The 27,326-nt window shown below is 39.5% G+C and overlaps 1 protein-coding gene across 1 annotated transcript in view; it reads left to right on the forward strand.

The window, feature by feature from the left end:
- The first annotated feature begins 2,753 nt into the window (after positions 1 to 2,753).
- efr3a (EFR3 homolog A) overlaps positions 2,754 to 27,326 on the forward strand; it is a 94,851-nt gene continuing 70,278 nt past the window's right edge. Inside the window, exons 1-2 of the mRNA XM_083683191.1 lie at positions 2,754 to 2,805; positions 3,072 to 3,225. Coding sequence (XP_083539317.1) covers positions 3,216 to 3,225 — 10 coding nt within the window. The 5' untranslated portion in view covers positions 2,754 to 2,805; positions 3,072 to 3,215. The remainder of the gene's footprint in view (positions 2,806 to 3,071; positions 3,226 to 27,326) is intronic.

Raw genomic sequence — 27,326 nt, forward strand, 5'->3', positions numbered from 1 at the left:
AGTTTAATTTTTAACTCCTTGTAAAACCAGTGGGACACTTTTTGTAAAACTTTTTGCAGTTACAAAAAGCTTAATAGTAAACGATAATAGGTATCAGAAAGCTTTTTACAAGGTTGATAATTTTTTGGCACATATTTTTATTTTTATTTTTTGGCACAGTTTTCAGCACATTTTACATTTGGATTGGTGTAAGAGCTTGAAAGGTGTCAGAGCAGTGGTGGTTAAAAAAATTGCGGCTTTGGGTTTCCATAGACCTCCATGTTAAAATGTGCACTTTCAAGTCAGAATAGTTGTGTAAAAGATGTTTGGAGTCTGTCGCTTAAAAGGTGTATGAACAGCAGTGTTCCAAACATTTCATATTTTAGTCACCATAGACCTCTTTGTAAAAGGTATACTTCTCTGTACATTATAAAGTTGAAATGGTATGTTTTGCAGAAGTAAACCCACTAATAAAAGAAAAAAGATAATTTTCTGAATTTTCTTTGGCCATCCTCCAGTTTAAAGATGGAGGTATAATTAGTGGGCTTGCTTCAGCTTGCTTTGTTCTTGCTCATACTTCTTCTTATTCTCTTTCTTCAGATTTTTTTACACCACTACTCTTCCTACAGCTTTTAAACAATTCACACCAATCCAACCTTAAAACGTGCAGAGACTTCTAACTTGTGTTGTTTGTATTCGACTTTTTGAAACTCATGATACTTTTTCAACTATTCAAACTATGCACATTTTAACATGGAGGTCTATGGAAACTGAAAGATGCAATTTTTGGACCACCACTGCCCTTTCACCTTTCAGGCTCTTAAAACAATTCAAGTGTAAAATGTGCCAACAACTCCAAATTATCAACCCTGATAAAAGCTCTCTGATATCTATTAAACGTTTTAAACTATTAAGCTTTTTGTAACTCCAAAACTCTCATCTGGTTAATGTGGTGCAATGTTGATTCAGGCCAACAATCTGTGAACTCCTTTGTTACTGCAACTGCCATGGAATATTAAGGACCCTTAAATAAAAACAGCATGAGACCTGCAGAACTCATTCTTAGAATGATTACACAACAATGCACTCTCTTGGCAACCAGTCCTACCCCAGTAAAACCACTTTACACTCTCTCTCTCTAACCTAAATGATCACCTAACCTTCTCTCATCTCTCTGGCTATCCTGACTTTCCTACTCTCACTTTCTTTCAACTACCCAGCTCATCCTTTCTTCAATCAATCAATCAATCAATCAATCAATCAATCAATCAATCTTCCATCCTTCTCTCATATATCTGTCTATATGCTACCCTCTGACCATATTTTATTCATTGGTCCATCCTACTATCTCACTTTCTTTAAACTACCCAGCTCATCTATCTATCTGTTGTCCACAGTTAAACATCTTTAAACTTTTCCCACTCCCTAAATAAGCAAGCCCACAATGTTTGTTCAGGAACTTATTTTTCTAGTTGCTAATTGTTTACCTCGCTTGAGTGTTGAGTGTATGATTGTAATACTCCTTAGTTACTAATGTAATATCAATCAATGTATTGCCTCATTAAACCACACAATCCTTAGTTTCAAGCTTACAAATTTTTGCAAAATAAGCTTATGCTCAAGGGCAGTGGGAGATTTGCCCCTTTTGGACAATGAGATATTTCTGTACATTATTTTTTACTGTAAAGGGGACCCAATTTGGCTGAAGAAAATCCTCCATAATGTAGCCTAACTTCAAAGTAACTGGAGGCTAATGGTTAATTTGTTTTATTTTTTGTTTATTATTTTCACAGGATGTTTTAAAGATTGGCTGTGGAGGAGAGATGCAACTGAGAGTAAAGTCCAAGTGACGGTGGACAATGGAAAATGGACATACATAGCAGACAAAATAATGGGTATTATAAACAATAACAATCATCAACAATCATTTAGATTTACTAAAATACTATACTGTCATATCATTTTATTAATTGTCTTTACCCTTAATGTATGGAATATTCAAATAAAATATGTTTTGAAACATTTAATGTTAGAATTGAATTGATTTAGTAAGATGTTCATTTGATCAAGTTATTAAATAAGGCTATTTATAAGGATACCCACTAAATTAAATTATGTTAGCTGAGAATCATACACATTGCATGTCTTATCAAGCTAGTGTGTTTAAGTTTCTAGTCTGGTAGGAATTTGTAAACATAGTTTCAATGATTCTATATTATGGGATGTTATGTGTGTGTGTGTGTGTGTGTGTGTGTGTGTGTGTGTGTGTGTGTGTGTGTGTGTGTGTGTGTGTGTGTGTGTGTGTGTGTGTGTGTGTTTGGTTGAAATAGTGGTTTAAACAGCTTGGTAAAAGACCAGGTTGTATGGGGGGATCATAGATGGGGGGGTACAATAGGTTCTAGTCAAACCACCAAGACCACCAGTTTAAGATGGTAAGCAGCAAGACCAGCATGCTTCTTGCTAATGACCAGCTTACGTTGTGTAATGTACCGTCATTATTGCACTGCATCCTAATGCCTTCTGCGTATACGTAGCAATTTGTCATAATGTAATCTAAAAAGTTAGATATTCAAGTTTATAGTTTAATTGTTGGGGGGAACTAATTTTGGCACAAACATTTAGGCTACTTCCTCGTTTGATTGACAACATGGACACGAGCAAAAGTGACATGACTAACTCTTTGAATACCGATAAAATAACCTCTTGTTCACATGTAAACAGGGACAAGTAGCGAGAGCAACTTTGTACTTCCGTGTTGTCCCTCAATGTACAGTAAAGCAGCCCTAACAGGAAGCCGTAATCTTTAGGGGTTAATCCAGTTTACAGGTATTTAACATTAAAGCCTTCGTATGTTATATTGTATCTGTGTTGTACAACATACGCTAGAATGTATACATGTTGGTCACACGCCAACGTAGCGAATCAGTTATTTGACAGTGTTAGGTTCTTACGAATGTGCCAGATTTGAGATCATATGGTTAACACGGTTTGGAGTATTTCGAGTAGCCTACACATTGCATTGACCCAACCTGAATTATGTTGTTTAAGCGATCGGTTTAACTCTTATTTGTATTCATCATTTAATGTTACAGTGTCCTTGGTCGACCTTTTTCAATGTCATATGATGAAGTGAAGGAGCGGCGATTTCGGAGAATACGGACGCTAAAAGCCAGCAAACTACAGTAAATAATCAATCGCAGCTCACGTCAGAGGAACTGCGGTACATTAGCCGAAGAATGCCAGCGGGTAAGCGATGTGATTGTTTCTGAAGAATGTAAATTCAAAGGTTGTGATACCAAAGATACAACAAAGATAGATCGAAGAGGGGCTTGGTCAACAGTTGAATTCACAACCAGTCAGTACGATTAAAAGGTCTCAAACAGCATATCTTCGAGAGAAACATATGGCACCACCAGCAATTTTATAACCAATTGAAAAGACATGCATAGTGGCTGCACGACGAAATCGCTCTGTTGATGTACGTCGTGTGAATGCGACATTGTCACAATACAAAAACTGCACACGCTGTTACCACTTCGATTATGACAGGTAGCATTCTACAATTGGTATTGCATTTACTTGAAATAATCTTTGTTTCAAAATGATGGTATTAGAATGACCTGGCAGCAGGTGCAGGTTTTGGACTATGGGCAAACCGAACACCATAACAAAACTGGTAGGCTTATTGACAGGCGCACACACAAAGTTCTTGCGGTTCTTGGCAGTAGAGATTAAACTGTGGTTGCTCTTTGAATTGTCCTCAGTGAAAACAGAGGTTAAGCTATGATGGCGTTACTTTAATGCCACACATCACACGAACAACGATGATTAAATTCGTGAATTTTCTAACTAACTGTAGACGTTTATCATTCGTAAGAGAAAAACAATGTATGCATGTCTGTAGACATTCACCTGCACAAGCACAACATGCATGCACAAATAATAGGCTACATATTTGGAAACGCGAATAGCCTGCTTTGTGTGTGTGCATCTTTGATTTCGTCAAAGTAACCAAAAGCAAACCATCTTTTGAACAATTGTGACAACCAGAATTGATTATAATTGCACAAAGGTAATTGATATCATACTAGTATTGAATAATTTGAAAGGTACATCTTTTTTTCCCCCCAACTTTTAAATTAGTGATATATATGGATATAACTTGCCTTATGAGATTAGTTAAACTGTCTCACCACAGAATCCAAAATTGTTTTAGATATTTCTTTACCTGTTGTAAACAAGCAATGTATCGCTTTATCATTTTTATCTCAAGGATCTGGTTAATCCTTGTATCCATAGCTCCGTCGATGAATTTGAGAATCGTAACATTGCTTCAGCCCCATCCCTGGCCGCTTTGTTTCTCTTTGAATGCCAGATTGCCCCTTTAATCGCTATAGACATTTAGAATGGATTAAAACCTGGCCCATTTATGATGTATGTCTGATGATGATTTATGGTCGCACATGACATTTCTCAGTGTAGCAAGTAGGCAGTACCTCTCATTAACTAGCACAGGCATGTCAGTCTGTCTGTCTGCCTGCCTTTCTGTAAACTTGTGCAGACCTATTGTAACCTCATTCTTATTTGCCACAGGCAGTTCCTTGTCACAGGGATGCCCAAATTACCATTGCTAGGTCAATGCAATAGAGGAAGATAGTAGGTTACAGTAGTCTGTACTTACCCAGTACTATGAAACTATGTTGTAACAAGTGGTATTCTGATATTTACCTAGATATATTCAACACAGTTAGTAATAACTACCTGGTATTAAATGTCACATAGTGATGCGTGTTTCAGTGAATCTGACAGAAAGATTAATATGCAATTAAGTAATAACAGTTTTACCCAATATGTTTAAGTAAATACCTGCTTAATACCAGGGTGTAAGATAAAGGGTTACCCACTTGTCATGCTCTGTTTAGGCCTGGTTCCCTATGGTGTGGTCTGGAGGCTCTCATTAATGCTTGAAGTGTTAACCACCATCAATTAAGTAATTATGTAGGACAACACCGTCCGCCAAGGCTTGACTGGAGCAGGAGGCGATTCTTTCTAAAGCCTCAGCAGATGTTTGGCAATTTGTGCAGTGCTGTCTCTGTTGTTTGTGCTTTTTTATTGCTTCCCCCATGTATCGTTCAGTTAAGGGCTCTACATGTTCCTCAGCTTCCAAACAGTAATTGATTTCCAGGCAAATGCTATGTTTACACTAAAGATTCATAGACTTGACATTTGATTGTTTTCTAACATCTGTTTTTATCCGTCATAAAGTTTATTTGAATTGTGTGCCAAGATAGCAAATGTGTTCTGCAAGCAAAGCAAAATTCACAAATTAATTGAGGTCCAGTTCCAATGCCTTTGAGGTACATTTTTGAACATTCATCCAAATGGATGTCTTAGGCAGAGCAAACAGTGCCCCAAACATGTTGGGAAATAAGCCAGATGTGCTGGTGCTCTCCTGAAGAGTGGTGCGTATCCCTATGCAGTAAAATAGAGGCAGATGCTGTTGCTGCTTGTAATAATGCTGCAATAATGCTGCGTTCACTGGCAACACAATCTCTAGAGACACATTGTTCTTGGTCATTCTACACACAGGGACAAGTGTTTATGAAACCAGTGCAAACAGGGTTACCTTTTGTGTCAGTAGTAACTTTTGTGTTTGTGTGTACACCTACCGTAAACAGAATACAGAATGCAAATTCAAAGGAGCTGTGGAGGGATGAGAGAGGCAGACCGATGTGATCCTGCCATAGAAAGCATCTGACGCTGCGTCCTCTCTTATCTCATTTGACCCTGCCTTACTTTGAGATGGTAATTGTGTCAAACTCAATCAAACACATTAAACAGGCAACGTTGGTATTGGGCTGCAGCATTGTTTTGATCTTCTATTGAGTAATTGCATGTTTGTGGTGGCACATGTGCTTTCAGGATGGTGCAAGCTGTAATTTGTATGCATCGTGGAAGACGCTGTGTGTTCCGCAAAGGAGGATTTGGCCTAAATATAACTTCAAAGAAAACGTGCTGTTCCATCTCCTCCTTGCATCTTTTCGGAATAGCCTTTTATCTGTGTTGGTTTTCATTCTCTCCCCTTGGTGAAATTGTCTGTTTATAGGGATTTGGCACTTTTAGTAGGCCTAGTTTTCAATATGTTTTTGTATGAGGCTGAGTACTTCAAATTAGTATTTCAAAAGTGTTGAAGTGTTAAGCTGCAGCAAAAGCATAATATAACAAGCTGCTGCAAATACTGCATTTCCCTTATACTTGACAGATTGCACTGATGAGGGATGGTAGTTGATGTCCAGGGGTACAGGGATGATGTGGTGACAGTATAGCACTGTTTATGTGTCTTCAGTCCATCATCAGAAAGCTGGATCACGAGATTAGCCAGCTAACATGGAAAATCAGATAGTGTAGCTTATATCGCTTGATTTTCTAGTGGAACTTGAATATGAACTTCAGCATCAGATGTTTGTGAGTATTACGATGCACAGCTTTTGTATTTAACACATGATGCTAAACGGATGGTTCATAATTTTGACACTTACATTTGTTTTGAGATATATCTTCCATGTTGACAATTGACCCAAATAAGTGCTTACAGTTATTATTTAGTTAATATTCCATGGCAAAAACCGCCCACTAATACTTTAAAACTGGTTATGCTTATTGGGTAAATGACTAATTTTGTTGGAATTACATTAGCTAAATTTGTATTTTCGTGGTTAGACGTGGGTTTGATGAAAGACTTGACATCCTGTAAGTGCATTTTGTATGTTTAGTTCTAATTTCTACATAGTTTTTAACATCTTTAGCAACAGTTTTCTTACTCCTTGCCGACCTCTTTTTGACTTGTAAGCAAGCTACATCAACCCCTCCATGCTCTGTCATAATGCACATCCAACTTTCTCTGTCTCACTCCTCTTGCGTGTAAATCTATCTGTCTGAGAAATTTATAGTAAATTGTAGTTATTGGGGTACACATAATAGTGCATTTTTCAGCAGCCTCTGCATGGTCCTAAAGCCAGCTGACATCCAACACTGATTAAAAACTGTGTATCTACAGTTGCAGTACCAGTTTGGTGTGTGTTCTGTTGCCATGGGGGTTCACTCCTCCTCGTCTACTTAGCATTACTAGACTGAACCAGACAGAGAAACTTGCTGATCATGTGGACACAGCTGTGACTCATTGGCTCTCTAAGGGTGTGGTTGCTGCTTGATTAGTCACCATACTGTTGGCTTCCATAATACCAGAGATGTCCATTTGGCATCCTTTTCCGTCTGTGGAAAAATAAGGACTATTCTCAATGCTGGGAAAAAATAGTATTTTTTTTTTTTACTAATATCAACACATTGTCCAAAACGTGTGCTAAACTTATGTAATGTACAGGGGCTTATGGTATTTTCGCCGCAAGAGCGGAGCTTGTTAGGACAATCAAAAAAAAAAAGGTGCAGTTTGACCTCTGCCCTTGTGAATAATTGCTGAATAAATAAATGAATTAATGAATAAAAACATTTGTGACACATTTAAAATATCTTTCCCATTTACTTGCACTTTGTTGTGCAGCTACTTTCACAAATGTATATTAGGAGGGAGGGAGTCAGATTTTACACAGAAAACGTACCAAATGAAAATATGATCCTATGTAATTCTTATTTTGGCTCCATACTCCAAAGATTTGGATTTGAAATAAAACAATTACTATGAGGTTACAGTATAGCTGTGGTATTGGTTTCTGTAAATCTTACCAGCCACTTTGGCAGGTAGCCAACAAAGCTATGTGAATATTATGCTTCAATTTAAAAACGAAACTAGTGCGATCTGCAATTATGGTCACCATTGATTGATCATTTGTGACAACACTCTTGCTGCTCCTGCTTCCTCCAGCTGACTGTAACGTAAATGTAATCTCATTCACGCTTCTCCTGACTTTCAAACAAACCTCTGAGTCCATGAGCTTACTTAGTTACAACAACGTCTTTGGTTACAACCTAAAATAAAGCATTACTGTAAAATTCAAGTATATGCGACAGCACGAGATAGCAACCATAAAAAACATGCAAGAGAAAATATTTAGCAGTATTTTGACAGGGATAGACACAAAACCTAAAGCCTACTACAGGACGTTCGTTCTGTGCAGGGAGTAATTTTCAATTATTATTCAGTGTTTTTTGAGATTTGTGCCTTAATGTTGGTTTAAAAAAATGTGGCTGGTAAAAAAATCTTGAGCGGCTGTTGAATTTTCTCATCCACTAGAAACCTTGGCTGGTCGACCAAAAAGTAAATGTTATGCCCTGAAAACACTGCAATCAGTCAATCACACAATCAGCATCCTCACCAAGCACCGCATCAACACCCTCATCTCATGCTCCAATAAATGGAGACTTCATTGTTGTTGAGTACAGTGGGGAAAGCAAAGCCAGGAAATCACACAAATATGTCGAGCAAGTAACTCCCATTGAGAATAATGACATACATGTTGCACACTTCTACAAAAAGGACATTCACATTTGTATTAAGAGTGCACTGACACATGGTGGGGTTTCCCTAAGACAGATTTTTAGGCACATCCTTCCCACACATGTTAGGGTCATTCTGTTACAGAGCTTTGAAACTGCACAATTCTTTAAGTAAATCTTCCACAGTATATCCTTCAGTGTATCATTGTCGTGCCTCTAGAGGAGAGATGTTGAAAAAGAGTATCGAATGATCCCAAGGACTCTCCAATTAGTCAGGCTGCTGAAATAGGCTAAGGACAGTATCCCACACACACCACCTCCTGCATCACAAATGGGGCATAGCTGATGGAAATAAACCTGGAAACCACATTTTCCACGACCCCAATCCTGGTCCCACTCAGTCTGTATATCTGAGTAATTACACTTCAATCAGTATGATTAAAACACCTACAAATCACAGCATTCAGGTGCACTCAGGTTACAAAACCTGCCACAGAATTTGCTCATTATTAAAATGCATTCACTGTAATGAGTCAGCCCAACAGCTTGTGTGTGTGTGTGTGTGTGTGTGTGTGTGTGTGTGTGTGTGTGTGTGTGTGTGTGCGCGCGCACACATGTGCGCGTGTGTTAAACATTGCACATTTCCACTGTTGTCCATGAGGGAATCAGGAGTATCATAGCCATCCAGGCTAGGCTTAACTTGCCCGGGTTTATTGCTGCAGTGTTGCTACCTGCACTGTTCAGTTCTGCTGTGTGTGAGGAGAACAGAAGCACTGCAAGGTCATAGACGAGACTCAGGGAGTGAGAGGGAGAGAAAGAGCCGGAGGCGTAGGTACACCTGCCAGGGCCCTCTGTAAAACATTCCCAGCCTCAAGCCTCTCGCACCAGCCAACCAGATGGATTCAGAGAACAACGACTCTGGTAGGGTGACTTTTTGAATTTGTGCCTGTGCCTGCGGGGGTGCGTGTCTGTGTGACGCTGTGTGCGTGCGTGTATGTGCGTGCATGCGCCTGTGAGAGAGAGAGGGAGTATGATGAAGTGGAAGTGAGTGGGGTGAGCTCTGGTTTGTGTGGGTCTTTGTATAGAAGGTAGTGCAGTGTCTGTGAAAAAACGACCTGTGTTGATCTACGGTTGAATTTGTAAGCCCACCTTATCTCCCCATACCTAACCCCTAGTTGTCCCCTATCAATTGCCCCCCCACCCCCACCTCTGTGATTTTGTTTGACACCAGGTGTGCCTTTCCTTTTGATTGCATCTGTGTGATTGGCTGCTGTGTTGCTGCATTAAAACTGCACTAAAGCAGGAGGTCATCTGCTGTCTTTCATACTCCATTAATCCCTCCACCTCCTTTCTGTGCCACACGCAAGCGCGCACACACACACACACACACACACACACACACACACACCACATCAGCAGCCAGACACAAACTTAATTTCTCACCTTGATAAAGAATATTCTCGTTTCCCACTCCCCAATGGCTCTCGAAGTCAACCAAGTGACCCCTGGCTTATTTGACATATGATGAGCACAATGCAGAGGTTCCACAATCCTTTTCTTTTTTTCTTTTTATGAGGTAGCATAAATGAGCAGTCTTTTAATCACTGCTTTTTAATCATGAATATTTGAAATCATAGTTTAGGGGGAGATGGCTGCTGGTCAGGAATCAATAAGGCCTGCACTGTAGGGGAGCCAACGCAGCACTTTGTTATGAAGGGCAGTTTATGACTGTGGACATACTGAGTGATCGGTTTGCATAATTCACAGCGTTGGGTAATGAAGGACCTGCCATATCTTTGATTGTGGAGGCTCTTTGAATGATTATGAAAAGTTAGCATGGTGAAGGAATTCAGTTGTGAACCTTTCAGCAGTTCTTAATCATGATTGGCTAAGCCACAGTCACACACAGTGGTTGTTTGGTTAGGTTTTTTTTTAATATTGTGTTTTTACTATTAGATAGACAACATAAAAGGATGGACAGGACAGAGAGGTGGAGGATGTTTTAGCAGTGGTTTAACTTGGATTCGATCCATCTCTAACACTCAGTTTTACGCTAAACCAATCCCGCAAACCACATGTCAGCTGAGTTTGTTGCAAAGATGGCCACTAGACTGGATGCAGGCTCTACCCATAACAATAAACCTTCTAACCTCCCTTAAACATAGCCATGCCCACACCCTCACTGACTGGATGTCCTGCGCACAGATCCAACCAGATAAGGACCCCAATATGATAAGCTTGTTCATACAGTATACACTCACCGAGCACTTTATTAAGAACACTATACTGATACTATACGGAACGTGTAAGCAAGTCCACACCCTTCAACTTTTTGCACGATGACCCTACGTCTTCGCCCATGCTATTGTTTACAAACTGATGTGCACACATTGCAAGTAATGAAAACATGGAATTAGCTGAAGAAGTTCAAAACAACAATACAGTGCCAGCATTTCACCGGTGAGCGGTGTGCATTCAATAATCTATTGAAAAAAACCTGGTTGAAATCTCCACCTCCATTTGAAGCACTCGTCTTTATTTGTCGGTAGAATCTCTGTGCCGCTGGTGAAATTCAGCGGATGCACCGTGTTCCATTAGCACTTTTTGATGGGCGCGATGTGCCATCAGACTTTTTTTTAAATGACTAGCTGACTAAACAAAGTCAGCCTTAATGTGTCAGCACTACAGTAAGTATGCCTTCTGTATAGACCTCTGACTATAGAATGGATTTGCGAATTAATGTTGATTAGAAATGTAAGCCTGTAGAAGTAGGCTAACCCCAGGTACTGGCCCTAGCGGCAGCCCAGAGTCGTGGTCTATGTCTGTGACAGTACTGTTGTTGAATCAGTGAATAAGGACATCTGTTTCTCTTGAAATCAGGGTTGCCTCCCATGGAAAGGCTGATAGTCAAGTGAGGCCAGCTGACACTTCTAAAGTTAGTGGAAAGGAGAGAAACACAAGGATCTGCCTGACCATAAATTGACTTTAAAACCAACTGATTTGTTTTTGTGCATGTGTGTGAAAAAACCTAGAAACCATTAAGGAACCTTAATGATACTGCTCAGATGCATTACATTTTATTCTGCATCCATTTCACCTCCATAATGCTGTTGTCATTTATTTTTCTTTAGCTGACAACCATGTTTGTTGTTGTGAATGCTTGACCCCAAGTTGAGATGTGCTGTTTGTCTGAGGGGTCATGCACAGTACTCTCTATCAGATTATTTCAGAGAGCAAACATGAAACAATTCTTTAAAATCCAAAATGCTGTCTATTATTTATTTTTCAGGGAAAACCAAAAAGGTTTCAAGCAAAAGTGTTGGGCATTAGTTGGGATTTACTGATGCATTGAAGTTGTCATTCTGATCTTTTATGGATTCCATGTCATGTAAAGACCCGTTGCAGTCAAAATCAAACATTTTAAGCTAAAAATAGATGTTGTGGTCCAATTGTGGTATTTTATTAAAAAAAAAACTTATACTTAGCCAAAAAGTGGAAAGTTCTTGACTGGTCAAGTCAATCTTCAGATTTAAATCGAAATGAACATACATTTAATTTCCTATGATAAGATTTTAGGCAAAAAGACATCAAAACAACAACTGAAGATGGCTGCAGTACAGGCCTGGCAGAGCCTGGTGTCTAGTGGGGTCAATGGGTCACAGACTTCAGGCAGTTATTGCATGCAACGCATTGTCCACCAAATACTAAACGTGAGTACTTAATTTGGACATTATATGAATCTGTCTCATTACTTTTGGAGCCCTGACATAGGGGGACTATACCCTTAAATAAAAGCTGACAATCTCTACTACTTCATAGTAATTGTTTCAAATCCAAACTTTTGGAGTATAGAGCCAAAAGAAAAGAAATGCTTCACTGTTCCATTATTTATGCAGGACACTGTATTAGCATGATTGATGTGCAATTACATGTGAATAGAAGCCAGCGCGTACCCATCCTCTGAAAAAAGTGAGACATACCGTACCTTACAGTACCCTTCATCACATCGTATGTAGAAACACAGATTTATTGTTTTACTCTGTCTATTTAGACCTTGTTTTTAATGAGCATCCTATGATATCTTTTCCTGTGTGTGTATGTAGGCTACGGTATGTGTATCTGTGCATTAATGCCAGTGATGTTGTTAACAGTACTGAAAGTGGGCAGTCAATGTGTAATGATGGATGAGGCAAACAATTTGCTCTCCCGTGTGTGTGTCTGTCTGGCGGGTTTATTAAAAAACAGTTACTGCGCTCAGCATTGTCCATGAAACCATACAGTTATACTACGGCTGCAAAGGCAGAAATGGACAACTTCTTCACATCAATTTCCCTGGCAAACAAGTTGACTGCAAAAACAGAACCGGGAGCTTTCTGACCTCGGTCAAGAATTCGCAGCACAGGGGTGTGGGTAGTGAAGAATGAAGCAACCCTCAACCTGTAATGTGCTCCACATTTGACCGTGAGTTGAAATACGTTGGTTAATATGTTTTATTCAATATGTAGCTCTTTTAAAATACAAAATGTGTTATTCTAATGAAGTCCTAACTAGTCAATCAATGATTGCACTGTTTCAACAAATGGACGTCTCCGGACCTCATTCTGGGTACTTTAGTTAGTAATGACGGCCCTGGACTTCTAGTGTTAAAAGGTACCATCCCTTTGCTGGTAATGGGGTTTGACAGATAAGTGTGTCTTGTTTTGTTGCACAGCACTTCCCCTGCTTTGCACAGTACAGTAGTTTGTTAGTCTCTCCTTTTTTACCAAGACTCCCAAGGGATTCAGGGATCCTGTTGATTAAACTGAGAGTGCATGTGCCTATGTGATCGATGCCTTTTTTGGGCTCTTTAGGAATTCATATTTGGAGATGGAACGTGAGGGATTGAGAGAGGCTATAATGCGTTCATTTGTCACCAGACTGTCTTCCACACCTCCCTCCATCCCTCTTTCTGCTCCCTGATCTCTCCCTTGAGGTGCCTGTAATTCTGTCCGAGATGGATGGGGCCACGCTGCAATCATTCCCTGCCACGTTGATGGATATTCCCGGGTCGGCCTTTAGAGTTGTTTTGCGTGCTGTTCTGCTCTAGCTAACTGTCTGTGCTAAAGTGATAAAACAGGCTGAGAAAAGGTTTTGTGTTTAGCATACGTCAAATGGTACTCATTTAAAACCATATATAGATAATGAACTAACTATTAACAATTTATTAATCCAACAATTAATGTTTATTAATTAAACAGTATTAAATGCTAAGTTACTGTATTTACAAACATTAATATATGATTTACAGATGACTAACATTTATAAATAATTCCTAATTCGTAACATTGTTATCACACCTTTACTCAAGTGTTTCTCATGTGTTACAAATTATTTGTATAATAATAATGTTATTAATCATGTGTAAAGCAGTACCTAATCTAAAGTGGCAACAACTCATCCTTAACAAACGTTTATAAAGTATTATAAGCCATGCAGACCTTGATACATGATATTTTACTCTCAGCATGACTTCAATGAAGTTCATTATTTATAAATAGTTAAAAAATGGCTTAAAATAACCTTCTTATAAGTGGTACTTACATACTAAAGCAGAGGGCTATACTGCAGATCAAGCTTTACAAATTCAAGATTCTCCAAAGTTAGTGGGCTTGAGTTATCATGAAGTTCAGGTTTAGGCTTCCTCAATGTCACAAACATTCAGCACCTGCGATTCGCGCAGTTTGGTGTTGTTTGTGCCGACATGAATGACAACTGTGTGTGCATCAGACAGCTGTTTCAGAACTATAGGGATCTGATGATCAATGTCCCAAACACAAGCTCCAGGGAAGCAGGTGGTTCTGGCTCCAGTGACTGCCCCATCTCTAACCATGGAACTTCCAATTACGACCACCTCCGGGGATCGGGAAGGAGATATCCTCCCGAGACCAGGCCTCTCTGCGGGGCCCAAGCCCAAGGTTGGCTGAGACCCATTGGAGCATGATGGACCATCAGCGATTATTGAAGCTGCTGCTGGAGCTGGAACATCATTCACCAGGGGAGGGAGCTGTGAGGTCCCTCTGGGGCAGGAACGTCCTGTTTGACAACCTGACTGACAGCCTGACTGGATCCTCCCGAACTGGCACTGGGAACTTCGACCATGTGACCATTTGGATGTCGAGCAAGTAGACTTTCCTAGTGCATGGAAAGCACCCACAGCGCTTTGCTCTGGATCAGCCATGGAGGTAGAGTACAGGGTTGTTAGCTGTCTCTCTCGGTTATTTCTTCATGGAGGTGTAAAATGTTGGCTTGGAGCTGTGAGATCTGTTCACATTTACCGCACACAAACGTTTGCCCATTAGGGATCTTGTCTTCCTCGAATTTCACTACCATGAGCATTTTACGGTGACTTTTAACTTTCATTTGACACCCACTTTTATAGGCTCTGATGAATTTCACATTTTGGTCCTCATGGGTCATTTTACAAGGAACTGCCTTTAATTATCCATCTTCTGAAAAAAACAAAGGTTGTTCTCTGTTGTGTTTGCCACAGTTTTTATTCTTCTAAAGTCAATATTAAAGGTGCAATATGTAGCTTTTTCCCCTTGGAAATGTCACTAAATAACCATGCTGAATCATTACTTATGATGCATTGGCAGTCTGTGATAGTCTGTGCACCTGCCAAGACCCAGCCCTTCTGTTTAAATTAGCTTTTCCAAAATGTCGGGACATTTCTGGGCATCTACCACTTGCTGTGGATGTGTAACCTGTGACTTGTAAGTGTGTGGCTAATATGTCTACCTACTCTACTGCCTGGGAGCCGCAAGCATGTGTTAGTGCCGGAAGCCTTTGTGTGCAAATAACTTTGTAACATGGATTCTGATGATTTTTCCTAGTAAACGTCCTGTTTGACATTACAGCCTTGTCTAAGTTTTGTTTGGGGAATGAGGGGATTTGTTTGAAACTTCAGGTATAGCAAATGTGAGTGTATCTGCTCTTCTATGTTCATGTTTCTGCAAACGTTTCCAAACTAAATAACAACTGCATTTAAACCACACATAGTTTGCTAGTTTCAAGGTCATGTAAGTAAGACATTTGCTGGATAAAAACGTGAAAATTATTGACAGATTCATTGTTTCAGTTAGAAGTAGTTTGCATTGAGCAAGGGAAAAGAGAGAGGAGGATCCTTTTTACAGCTTTCCACAAACATTTCCAAACTAAATAACGACTGCATTTCAACCATGCATTTCACAGATCCTTTGCTAGTTTCAAGGTTGTGTAACTAAGACATTAGCTGTGTCAAGTCATTGTTTCAGTTAGAAGTAGTTTACATTGAGCAAGGGGAGGGAGAGAGCAGGAGGCACTATTCTGAATTGTCATTGCAATTCCCATTGCAGTGAATCGAGGGCGCAATCCTACATATGGTGCCTTTAATGTCAACAAGTGTTATGACTGTTATGATTGTTATGATTCCTGTTGGTGTTTAGTATCTGCCTATGTGAATTCTGTCATCGAGCTGCAGTTTCTCTTTGCGCTTCTGTTCTGCTCTTTTTCCATCTGGGAAATGTGACCCCGGGGATTTCAGCAGAATCGGTTTACATGCCCACATTGTCCGCCTACCATGAATATTTAAATGAGAGAACAGCAAGCTCCCCCACCTACGTAACTTAACCATGGACTACTGTATTATGCCAGAGCATCTCAACTCCGTTTGGAAAATAACACATTAATCACAATGTTCTTGAAGATTGCCTCAGGTTAACTTATTATAAAACAATGCCACACGGAAAAGATGTGCTTCAAAAGAAATCTCTCCAGACTCCAATATCCTGTCATATCTCAAATACAGATTAGATGAAAAATTATAATGTGTGGAAATGTTGATGAAAAATGGTCTGCTTCTGCTCAATGTAATACATTAGCACTGTGTCAGATGGCTGTATTGTATTGCTGGCTAGAGGATTGAGTAATGTAATGATGATCTCAGGACAGGACGGAGACAGACAAGATGAAGACAGAGATGAGTTGTGCTCCGTAATAATATTATTATAATAATAAAAAATACAGAATACGCCTTCGCCCTAGAAACCAACACACACACACACACACACACACACACACACACACACACCATGCAGTGAACCAATCACAAGAGGGCAGGCATGGAGCCTAGGGTGTAAGACCAGGATTAGACTATCTGATGGAAGCGGACATTTCAAGGAGCTTTCGGATCCATATTCAAGCAGACTGTGATCTTCTCTTTTCCTAAAATGTTCCTCAGAGATTAACCCTCCAATTTAGAGCTAAACTTGGCTAAAATTACACCAGAGAAAAAAGCAAGTCTTTGGCAATATACATTTCGATATTTATATATTTTTGGTTCTACCGGGACGCGAATGTATGGGTTATCATCTATTTTTGTGTGTGGCCTTCAAGGTTCACAAACAGGGTGGCCGTAAAGCAGTCATCTGGAAGATGAGGAATGTGTTGTGTTATGCAGTCAGACTGTCCTGTCCCTTATCTGAATGATAAATCATGTAGTTTTAGCCTGCTAGACTGCACTGGCATTTAGCACAAGAAACAAGTCATTGCATCAGTCTAGGTGTTTTAATCAGTTAAATTTAATGTCCAGTGCCCTGCATAATTAGGACAGTGAAGCATTTTTTTTGGTTCTTTTGGCTCTATATTCCATTGCATTTGAAATCAAACAATTACTATGAGGTTAAAGTATAGATTGTGAGCTTTTTTAAGGTATTTGTGTAAATATTGGTTTCACCATTTAGAAACAGCAACGCTTCTTATACATAGCCCCCCTATTTCATGGCACCAAAAGTATTGGGACAATTGGCTTGACAGGTGTTTCTGGTTAGTCAGGTGTATTCCGTCACATCATTTGTTCATGCAGCAAGACAATGACCTCAAACATACTGCCATAGCAACTAGGAAGTTTTCAGGGCCAAAAAGTGAAAAGTTCTCAACTTTTCTTAACTAGTCAATCTCCAGATTTAAATCTAATTTAACATGCATTTAATTTGCTGAAGATGAGACTTGAGGCAAAATGACCTCCAAAACAAACAATTGAAAATATCTGCAGTAGAGGCCTGGTAGAGCATCACCAGAGAAGATACCCAGCGCCTGGTGGGGTCAATGGTTCACAGACTTCAGGCAGTTATTGCATGCAAAGGATTTTCATTATATGGATCTGTCCAAATACCTTTGGTGCCATGAAATAGCTGACAATCTATACTTTAAAGTAGCAGTCCAGCCAACTCCAATTGCTCTGATTTCAGCTACACACTATCCCTAGATAACAACAAACTGCTATGTGATATTATTTATTGTAAAAGTTGTGACAATACAATACAAAACTGCTTTATCTTATGCCTATATTTATCCAGAAAACAGAGCATGCCGACTGGCTGGGCGGGCATTTTAAATGTATCTCACATGTAGTTTACAAGTAGTTAGTGTACCAAAATCATGTTGATCCAACTGGAGTAAATCCTAGTTCTTCTGTAGAAAACCGAAATCAACAATGTTAATGTTAATGAGTGAAGACGATGTGACGTCAGGTTGCAAAAAAAAACAGACACACATATATCAGTGACGGATGTGAGGTGTGGGTTGGTGGTCTCAACGTAGAATCATCAAGGGCAATGTCTTCTGTCCAGAAAACAGCCCTCGCAGTGTGCAAAAAGGCCATATTATTCTTAGTACTTGTGTCTGAATGATCTCCAAAGTTACGGTACAAATACTGTACATTTCACAAGGATGGCATTGGAACTCAATAACCATCTGTCACAGTTTAGAAAACAGAAATCTCTGCCTATTTTTTACTCAAAGGGAAACCTTGCTCATAGCAGAAATTAGATGAAAGTATGTTTTATATTTTCTTGTTTAAAAGTAAGGTCTAGCGGTGGAATGATGTTTTTTTTGCACAATGTTGACACAAAATAATATTACATTGCAATGGCACCATAATGATAATGCGAATAAACATGGTGTTGCTTATTGAACAGATTGTCGTTATCAAACTGTAAAAACATACATGCAACAGTGAGCTGGGATTCTAGAACTCCACAGTGCATGTACAATACTCATCCCCTTTGGGCTTTCCAGGTCTCTCTCTAGGTTGTATCACCTTATCCTCTCGATTGCCATCCAATGAGGCAGAGTAACCTGACCCGGGCAGACAGGCACAGATAACGGCCCAATGGCATCTCCCCTTCTCTCCGTCAGACTGGCTGATAATCACAGGTGTTGACAGACAGGCAACTCAGCAGTCAGCCCAATTGGCCAAGCTCCCCCTTTGTCAGAGCTAGAAGGTTCCTCTTATAAACCGATGTTGGGAAGAGCAGGTAGAGACCTGCTTGTTTTGGAGTGTGTGAGGTGATAAGTAGCTCGCTCGTCAGACACATTGGACCAGATTGAAGTTCTTATGTCTAGGATGAGAGAAACAGTCATTTAAATTGTAGGGGTCTTCCAGATTCTACTTGGACTATTGACCTGAGAAGATTAGCTCTGATGAGGTGGAATAGTAACTAAGTTCGATGAACTCTGAAGATGTGTTGAAAGGAACTAACTTCATATAGCCAGCAGATTTTTTTTTTTAAGTGATAGAAAATGCACCTCTTTGAGTTTGTTGGACTCTAAAGTTCTTGGTGGGGCCATACCTTGTGAGGACCAGTGTCTTGTGAGGACCAATGAACTCTCCTTGTGGGTCCTTTAGAAGGGGCACCATGAGGAGATACATGCAGGTACCTCGCACCGAAGCTGATGGAGCGTTCAACTACAGCAGAGCCTGGGATAGACGATCCTTCCTGAGTCTTGGTAGGTTTGACGTCCAGATAAAAAAAGAATAAGAGCATATCCACATCCAATAGGCAGCTTCAGGCAGATGCTGGAGTTCTGGAGTCATAGAAAAAGAGGATTGTGCACACTGTAGTTTAAGTGTGTTTATTGACAAGACAACGTCTCTCAACCCTTTTGGTTTAACGTGCAGGTCATGGTCTATCTGAGGTCTTAGGTTTAATGCATTAAATTAGATAATTGTGGACCAGTATAGGTGTAATGTGTAAATTATGTACAACAGAATGTTGAAAGCAGTGTACGTCCTTCATGATCAGTCATGTACTACATATTGGGCTCTATTTTATCACCCCAAACACAATTGTTGATCTAAATGCTACAACATGTAGCTATCGCTCAGGGGACATTTCAGAAATAATTGAGCAAGTTTGGTGGTGTTATCAGTCTGTGAATATGCCAGTGGCTTTAGATTAATATATGAATGAGAAGTGTGTCAAGGGCTTGACCCCTCACTAACCAATCAAAACTTCCATTTCTTGTGGTTTTTCTTCAATTTGCATTAACGGCGGTAAGACACAAAGGGTTGAGTGATTGCACATCACATTTCCTGCCCTGTAATAACATCAGACAAGCTGCTTAGTTGATAAACTGCTTCAAATATTCTCCAAGCTGCCTTGTAGGTACAGCATTTTTATATTCACAGAATGTTTCCCTTCCTTGGCGAATAATGCAGACAAGCAAAAATGAGCTGGGCACGCAAGTTATTAGGAAAATGTCTGAATGCAGCACAATTAGCAACAACTTGACTATGAGGTGAAATGTCGCCTAAAATGGGCTTGAGTTTACTAAGTGAAACTGTGGGTAAATGCCGACCAGCTCCGATGACGGCTCTCAGCTCTGCCTGGCTCTCATTTTGACCCACAGTGCGCTGGCTCCGGCCCAACCCCTGCCTGTAACATTGAAGGGATAGTCGGTTAATTGTGCTTTATCTTCTCCCACCATTGCACCCTGATGGTTGTTTTTAATGTGGTACATACGGCTGTTGAATTTTATCACCGCATCTCAAAGCTTGCAACGAGACTCGTCTTTTTGGCCAAAATGGTCCCATACCGAGCTACATTTTGCACATTTAATTTTCTCTAAGATGAAAGCCGATTAAGCAAATGTCTGGCCCAGATGTGGTGGTGTAAATCAATAACATGGCACCCTTATGTGTCAAAAGTCCCGGGTTCAAAATTAAACGTTTTCTATAACCACAAAAACACATATCAGCCAATGTCAATAATTTATTTTCATAATTTACAGTGCCTGGAGATGTATCCTTTTATGTATCCTCACATTTAATTAGCAAGAATCTCCCTTTCAGGACCTGCACAAAAACCGAACAGATTGATTGAGTGACTGTTTTGCAAGGGTGCTACCACATTGAGATTCAGTGGCGCTAAATACTGTAGTTTTACTCCAGCTTTCATAAGAATGTGGTGGTGTGCTGTATTACAATGACCCAGCAAACAACACAAAGATCTTTATTTATCATGTTGTAATGGTATGTGGATTTTACTGTTTAAATTAATCAGTTGCAAGGAATCTTTGTTATTGCACTTATCAGGATTTATTGAAAATAGTTTCCCTGCTCAACATTAATTCATTTTTATCCCTCATTGGTTTTTAAGTGGGTTGTTTGTGTATGAATATAATGAGGTTGAAAATTAACTCTGTTGTCATAGGATTGATCTTTACAACTTTGTACTGCACACTGATTTATTTGTTGTCCTCTCATGCCCTCCTGAAGAATATATATTTACTGTCACAAGGTCTAGGTTGTGTTGGCAATTGAACTTGTAAGATACCATCCACAGGGGCATTTCACTTGAGTTAAATTGGTGGTGGTGTTTGTAGTACTGCACTACATCATGTCTATATTTGTCTACTTATGACTTTTGTGTCCTGCGTAAGTAATGGGACAATGAAACATGTTTTCTCTATTTGCTCTACACTCAAACATGAGATTGAAGTAGATTCTCAGCTTTTATTTGATGGTATTTGTGTACATATTGGTTTCACAATTTAGAAATTACAGCACTTTCTATGCATAGGGGGACTATTTCCTGAAGTCTGCGACACATTGACCCCACAGGATGCTGGGTATCTTCTCTGGTGATGCTCTGCAGCCATCTCCAGTTGTTTGTTTGGAGGATGTTTTGCCTTAAGTCTCCAAATAAAATGCATGTTCAATAGGAAATCTGGAGATTGACTTGGCCAGTCAACAACTTTCCACTTTTTGGCCCTGAAAAACTCTCTAGTTGCTATGGCAATATATTTTGGGTCCTTGTCTTGCACTATGATGAAGAGCTGTCCAATTAGTTTGGAGGCATTTACTTGGGCTGAGATGTTTCTGTACACTTCAGAATATATCCTGTCCAAGTCCTTTTTCCAGAACTCTGCTGCCTCTTTTAAGTAACATGGCCATTCTGATTTTGTTGCCAACTAGTGATTTGCACCTTGCTGTGTCGCCTCTGTAGATGAAGTCTTCTGCGGATGGTAGTCTCTCTCTCTGACACAATCACACTTACCTCCTGTGGAGTGTTCCTGATCTGTGTGACAGTTGTTTTGGGGCTTTTCTTAATCATAGTTATTCTTCGGTCATCCACTGTAGAAGTCTTCCTTAGCCAACCAGGCAGTTGACAATTTCTGCTCACCAGTGCTTTCTTTTTTTTTCTCTTTTTGGAGTGTAGAGCCAAATAAGAAACAATGATTTACTGTCACATTACTTACGCATGCCACTGTATTCAAGGAATGTACATACCTCATCCTTTTTACATGTAACAAATTATACTCCCCTGGAGTAAGCTGCATTGTTCGAGACTTGGGCTATGCATTTGGCATTATGATCTTAAATGCATTCTAATGTAATGAAATCACATTCACTGTTTGATGATGTTACTCTGATGTCAATTTTAAGTCTTGTCAACCATGTTGTCAGATCACAACATGACGAATAAATAAATCCTGCACCTCTTTCTTGCTTTGTGTAAAGGTACACCATGTTGTGGAATGGATAGGTAGTGGCATTCTTGCTGCTTACATTTCAGTCATTTCCTGTCCTTGTGCTAGTTAACTATGCAGACCTAATGTTGGCACAGTCCATTCCAGGGTTGTTAATGTTGCCTAGTTAACTATGCAGAACTATTGACCAGATGCAGCACAGTCCATAGCTGGGTTTGTACTATTACCTACTGGTGTCCTTTACCCGATCCTGGTTCAGTGCTTTTTTGCAATCAGTAGGCTATCCATTTGGACAATTAAAAGAGCACTGAACACTCATTCACAGTTTTATATTAAAATGTGTATTTTTCAAGTCCCAAGAGAGTCCCAAGAAGAATACTTTCCCCCAACTTTGTCTCTTTCAGAAGTAAAAGTTCCCTTGAACATTGAATAATATATCTAAGGGGAAAACTAAAATGTTTGGATGGTTAGTGGTGTTCTGATTAGACAAATTGGTCATTCATCAGGACAGGCTCAATAACAATAGCCACACACTGTAACACTGTACAGCCAAACTCAGCATAGGGCAAACATTTTATGAAAAAATAAATATTCAAAATAAAGTCACCCCTGTCCAGTTCTCTATGAAGTTTTCCAAATTACCCAAACCCTTTTTACGGGTCTCTATCCCTGATGTACTTCCAACGCACCAGGGGATACAGTAAATCACTCCCGCCTAATCCTGCAGGACTGGACCATTTGGCAATGGCACGGAAATTAGTTTTGCAGATCAGAGTCCCCTTAATCCATTTTAATTTACACACACACACGCTGTTTTGACTGGCCAAACCTTTGCTCTGTTGTCAGTGTGCATTAGGCATCAAGCGCTCTGTCCATGAGTCTTGCGAGTGTGTAATATAAATAGGCAAGATGAAGCATGACGTCCATCTAATGATTCCACCCCTGCCCCAGTCATACCCCCCATGATGCTTTTCAGTTTTTTCTCCACTATTAATTTGAATTGGCTCCAGCGCTGACTTTGACTGATTGGTTTAATAGAATCATGAAAATGGGAATGGCTGTTTCAGAAATGTATTTACTGAAGACTATTACTCTAGTATACTGTATATAGTATAGTATACACTTGTTTATGTCTGTATACAATGACAATTGGTTGGCAAGCAACACCTTTATTTTATCGTTACACCTTAATTATTATATTAGTTATAAAGATGTTGTTGTGCAAACTACACATTCTGTCTTGCTCAAAGGTCCTAGGCCAATTGACTTCAGTGATAATTTTCTAGGAGGATCTCATTCTTTCTGTGTATCATGCCTATTTTTGGTTGTCTGGTATTGCATACACATTGAGAGCCCCATCCCCCGGGAGGACAAATGCTCTGTGGAATGTCTTGAGGAGTGTCAGAGCTGTGATGTCATCAATAGGAGTGATGCAATGAATGGTGGTTGAGTCTCCTTGACAACGGCTCCTAATTTAAATACTGTGGTTGTAAAGTTATATAAAAAGCAGAGGTCAGGGAATAGCTTGTTCTCTTTTTGTCCTGTTGTGAGGTTCTCATCATTTTGTGACTAGCATTGTTTTGAATGACCTGTGGTCTCTCTCTCTTTCTCTACTCTCTCTCTATTAGAATGTACAATTTTTCTATGAAAATGTAATAGTTGTATTACGGTATTATTAAAGCCTCATTTGATTAATTCTATTTGACCTTTCTTACACTAAATCAGCACAAACTCAACAATTCTTTGCACATAGTGATAATCTCATCCAATGTAATTATCAATATTAGATTTGCTTTGCTATGAACAAAATATAGCCAAACGTGTCTTTGTGTGTAAACTGATATTATTATAAAATTCTCTACAGAGGTGTCAATGAAATCAAGGAAGCCATTATTAGGCTGAAAAAATGAATACACAGCCAAAGCCTTAGGGTTGCCAAAATCAATAGTTTGGAACATCATTAAAAAGAGCTATTGGGATCGTAGGCCAAGGAAGATTTCTACAGTGGATGACCTAAGAATGCTCACCATAAATTAGAAAAAAAAGATCAGCAATACTCCATAGGTAGGTGTGAATGTGTCAGAGACTACCATCCGCAGAATTCGTCACCAGCCAAACAGAGACTTCACTGCAAGGTGCAAACCACTAGTTATCCTCACAAAGGATGGTCAGGTTAGTTTGCTAAAAAGTACCTAAAAAGCCTGTAGAGGTCTGGAAAAGGGGCTTGTGGACAGATACAATGAATATTATCATGTACCAGAGTTATTGCAAAAGGAAAGTTTGGAGAAAAGATTTCCAGCATACAGCATTGACATGCATAGCTGCCACTAGAGCTGGCTAACTAACTTAGTCTTAATTGATGATGGAACTGCTGACAGCAGCAGCAGAATGTATTTTGAAGTGTACTGAAACATCTTGTCTGCTCGAATACAAGCAAATGCCTCCAAATTCATTGGATGGCACTTCATCATACAGTAAGACAATGACCTAAAACATACTGCCATAGTAAGTATGGAGTTTTTCAGGGCCTAATAGTGGAAATTTCTTCACTGGCCAAGTAAATCTTCAGATTTAAATCCAGTTGAAAGTGCATTTCATTTTCTGATGATAAGATCATAGGTAAAAAAAACTAACAACTGAAGATGGCTGCAGTACAGTCCTGGCAGAGCATCACCAGAGAAGATACCCAGCGTCTGGTGGGGTCAATGGGTCGCAGACTTCAGGCAGTTATTGCATGCAAAGGATTGTCGACCAAATGCTAAAGATCAGTGCTTAATTTGGACATTATATGAATCTGTCCCATTACTTTTGTTCTGAAATAGGGGGACTATGTATAAAACGTGTGCCCTTAAATAACCTTGATTAAAAGCTGACAATCTATACTTTAACCTCATAGTAATTGTTTGATTTAAAATGCAAAAGTTTTGAGTATAGAGCCAAAAGAATAAAACATGCTTTAATGTCCCATTACTTACACAGGACACTGCAACTCCCAACAGCCATCTCACAACACTCCAATGTGCAAATAACATTTAATTAAATGTGATGTTCTACACACTACGTAGTTACGTTTCCATCTACATATAAACTATGTATAAACTGTTTTAATTGCTGTTAATTACATCTGTTATGAAAGGGTGTGGCAGCAATTCATATAACTTTGTTTCTACCAATTTCCACTTGACCAGGTTCTATTATAAAAAGAAATGTCTCCTTGAGAATCTAAACTTATTCTAATCCCAAAACAAATCTATTTAGTCCTTCATTTTTTTTTACTCCAAGCTGGCACAGTAAAACATACTATATGCCCCCAAAACGTTGTGTATGAAATGAACTCCATTAAGCCGTGCTAATTACACTAACACATATTCACAGGCTCCCCGGCTTCCTCTGTGGCAGGTAATTGCTGGTTCCATAATGAAAGCCTTAAAGCCAGGGCCTAGAAAAGTTTCCCGCTGACAGGCTTTTGATATGAGTGTTAGTGAAGTTTATTAATCTTCTATCAAGCTGTGTGTGTGTAGAGAAAATAACTTTGGACCTTACTTTACCTGTACTGTATCTGTTCTCACTCTAGTATACCAGGAATGCCCCCTCAGGTGTCTGAGAAGGGGCATCTGGGAAATGGAGTTCTTGCCCTTTCTCAAGTTCATTTATAAGTTTGAAGAATGGCCATTTGTCAAATGTCCTGTTTGAAATAATATGATGGATTGTGTTTAATATTGCACCTTTCAACAGATTTTAAAGTGCTGTATTTGGAGATGGTTGTTTTCAAACTAGCTTTGCATTTGTCTTACTTTTCCCTCTTTTTTTATATGCTGATATTGGTCTAATTATGACCCATCTTGGAGTAGCAGAGCCCTTTTACCTCTCAGTATGAGGGTTAGCTCAGTTTTGAATTCATGTTGCTAACTTGTGTGGCCTCAGTACTGACATCATGTGCTTACTCTCTAGTTCTGTTATGAGCTTGCATGTTCTGGCATTTATGCATTATGAAAGGCATTTATGCATGTTGGTTATTGAACCAAACATTCTTTTATAATTTATGCATATTGCAATTATCACAATGCAGTTTGGGTGAAATAGCCAGCACTATGACTGTATTGTACACGTGGTTTATAGAAAGTGTGTGATTCTTAGTCACTATTTGTTGAAGACCATTATTATTGAACTTGGGCTGCAGAATGGAGTTTTTTTTAGCTAATGCTAAAGATTTTTTCCAAATGTATGTATTGTTGGAGGACTGACTTCCTCTGACCTTTGCTCTGGTCCGCTGACCCGTAAAACAGCCTGACTGGCATTTCACTGAGGAGGGACTCATGGCTCCAGATATGGCCATGAATGTGAATTTAACACATGTAGACCTGCACACACGCACATGCACACCCACACACACACACACACACACACACACACGCACACGCACACACGCACACGCACACGCACACGCACACACACACACACACACTGAGACATACCACTCATACCAGTCACTGTGCTTTACTGTTTTCAGTTTTTCTACATCATCTAAGCATGTATATTTAAACCAAAAGGAGGGCAATACTTTTTAGGGTCTCATCCCTAAAAATTCATACGTTGACCTTTATGCCCCCTGATGAGTCTCCAGTCATCAGATGAGTCACCAGTTCATGTTGATTGATGAACTGCTGTTGATAAAACAAATGCATGTTGAAGGAGCCATGTAGTCAAAACCCTATTTTCCTGTGTTTTTTATGGTATTTGCACACTATGAGGTTGAAGTAACACTGTGAAATTGTGAAAAGTATGATGACCGTTCCAGTTTGAAACGTTTTTATAGCTTGTTCTCCTTGGGTGTGGTATTGGCTCCTCACTCTCCCTCACTTGAGGATGTTATTTTAATACACCAATGAAAATGCACTAACACACCCACACCAGCAGACCATGAATTTCAATGACAGGTGGAGGTGAGGGGAAAACAATAATTACAAATATGTATTGACGACTTTTCTCACAATCCTACTCTAAACTTGTTCTGTTCTACTTTTGAGCTTTAATTGGATCAAGGTCCAATTCAAGCGCTTTGATGGGAAATTGCTCAAAACTCTTGCTTAAACAATCAAGGCAAA

Source organism: Argentina silus (genome assembly GCF_951799395.1).
Source record: "Argentina silus genome assembly, chromosome: 1".
In the NCBI taxonomy this organism is placed as follows: Eukaryota; Metazoa; Chordata; class Actinopteri; order Argentiniformes; family Argentinidae; genus Argentina; species Argentina silus.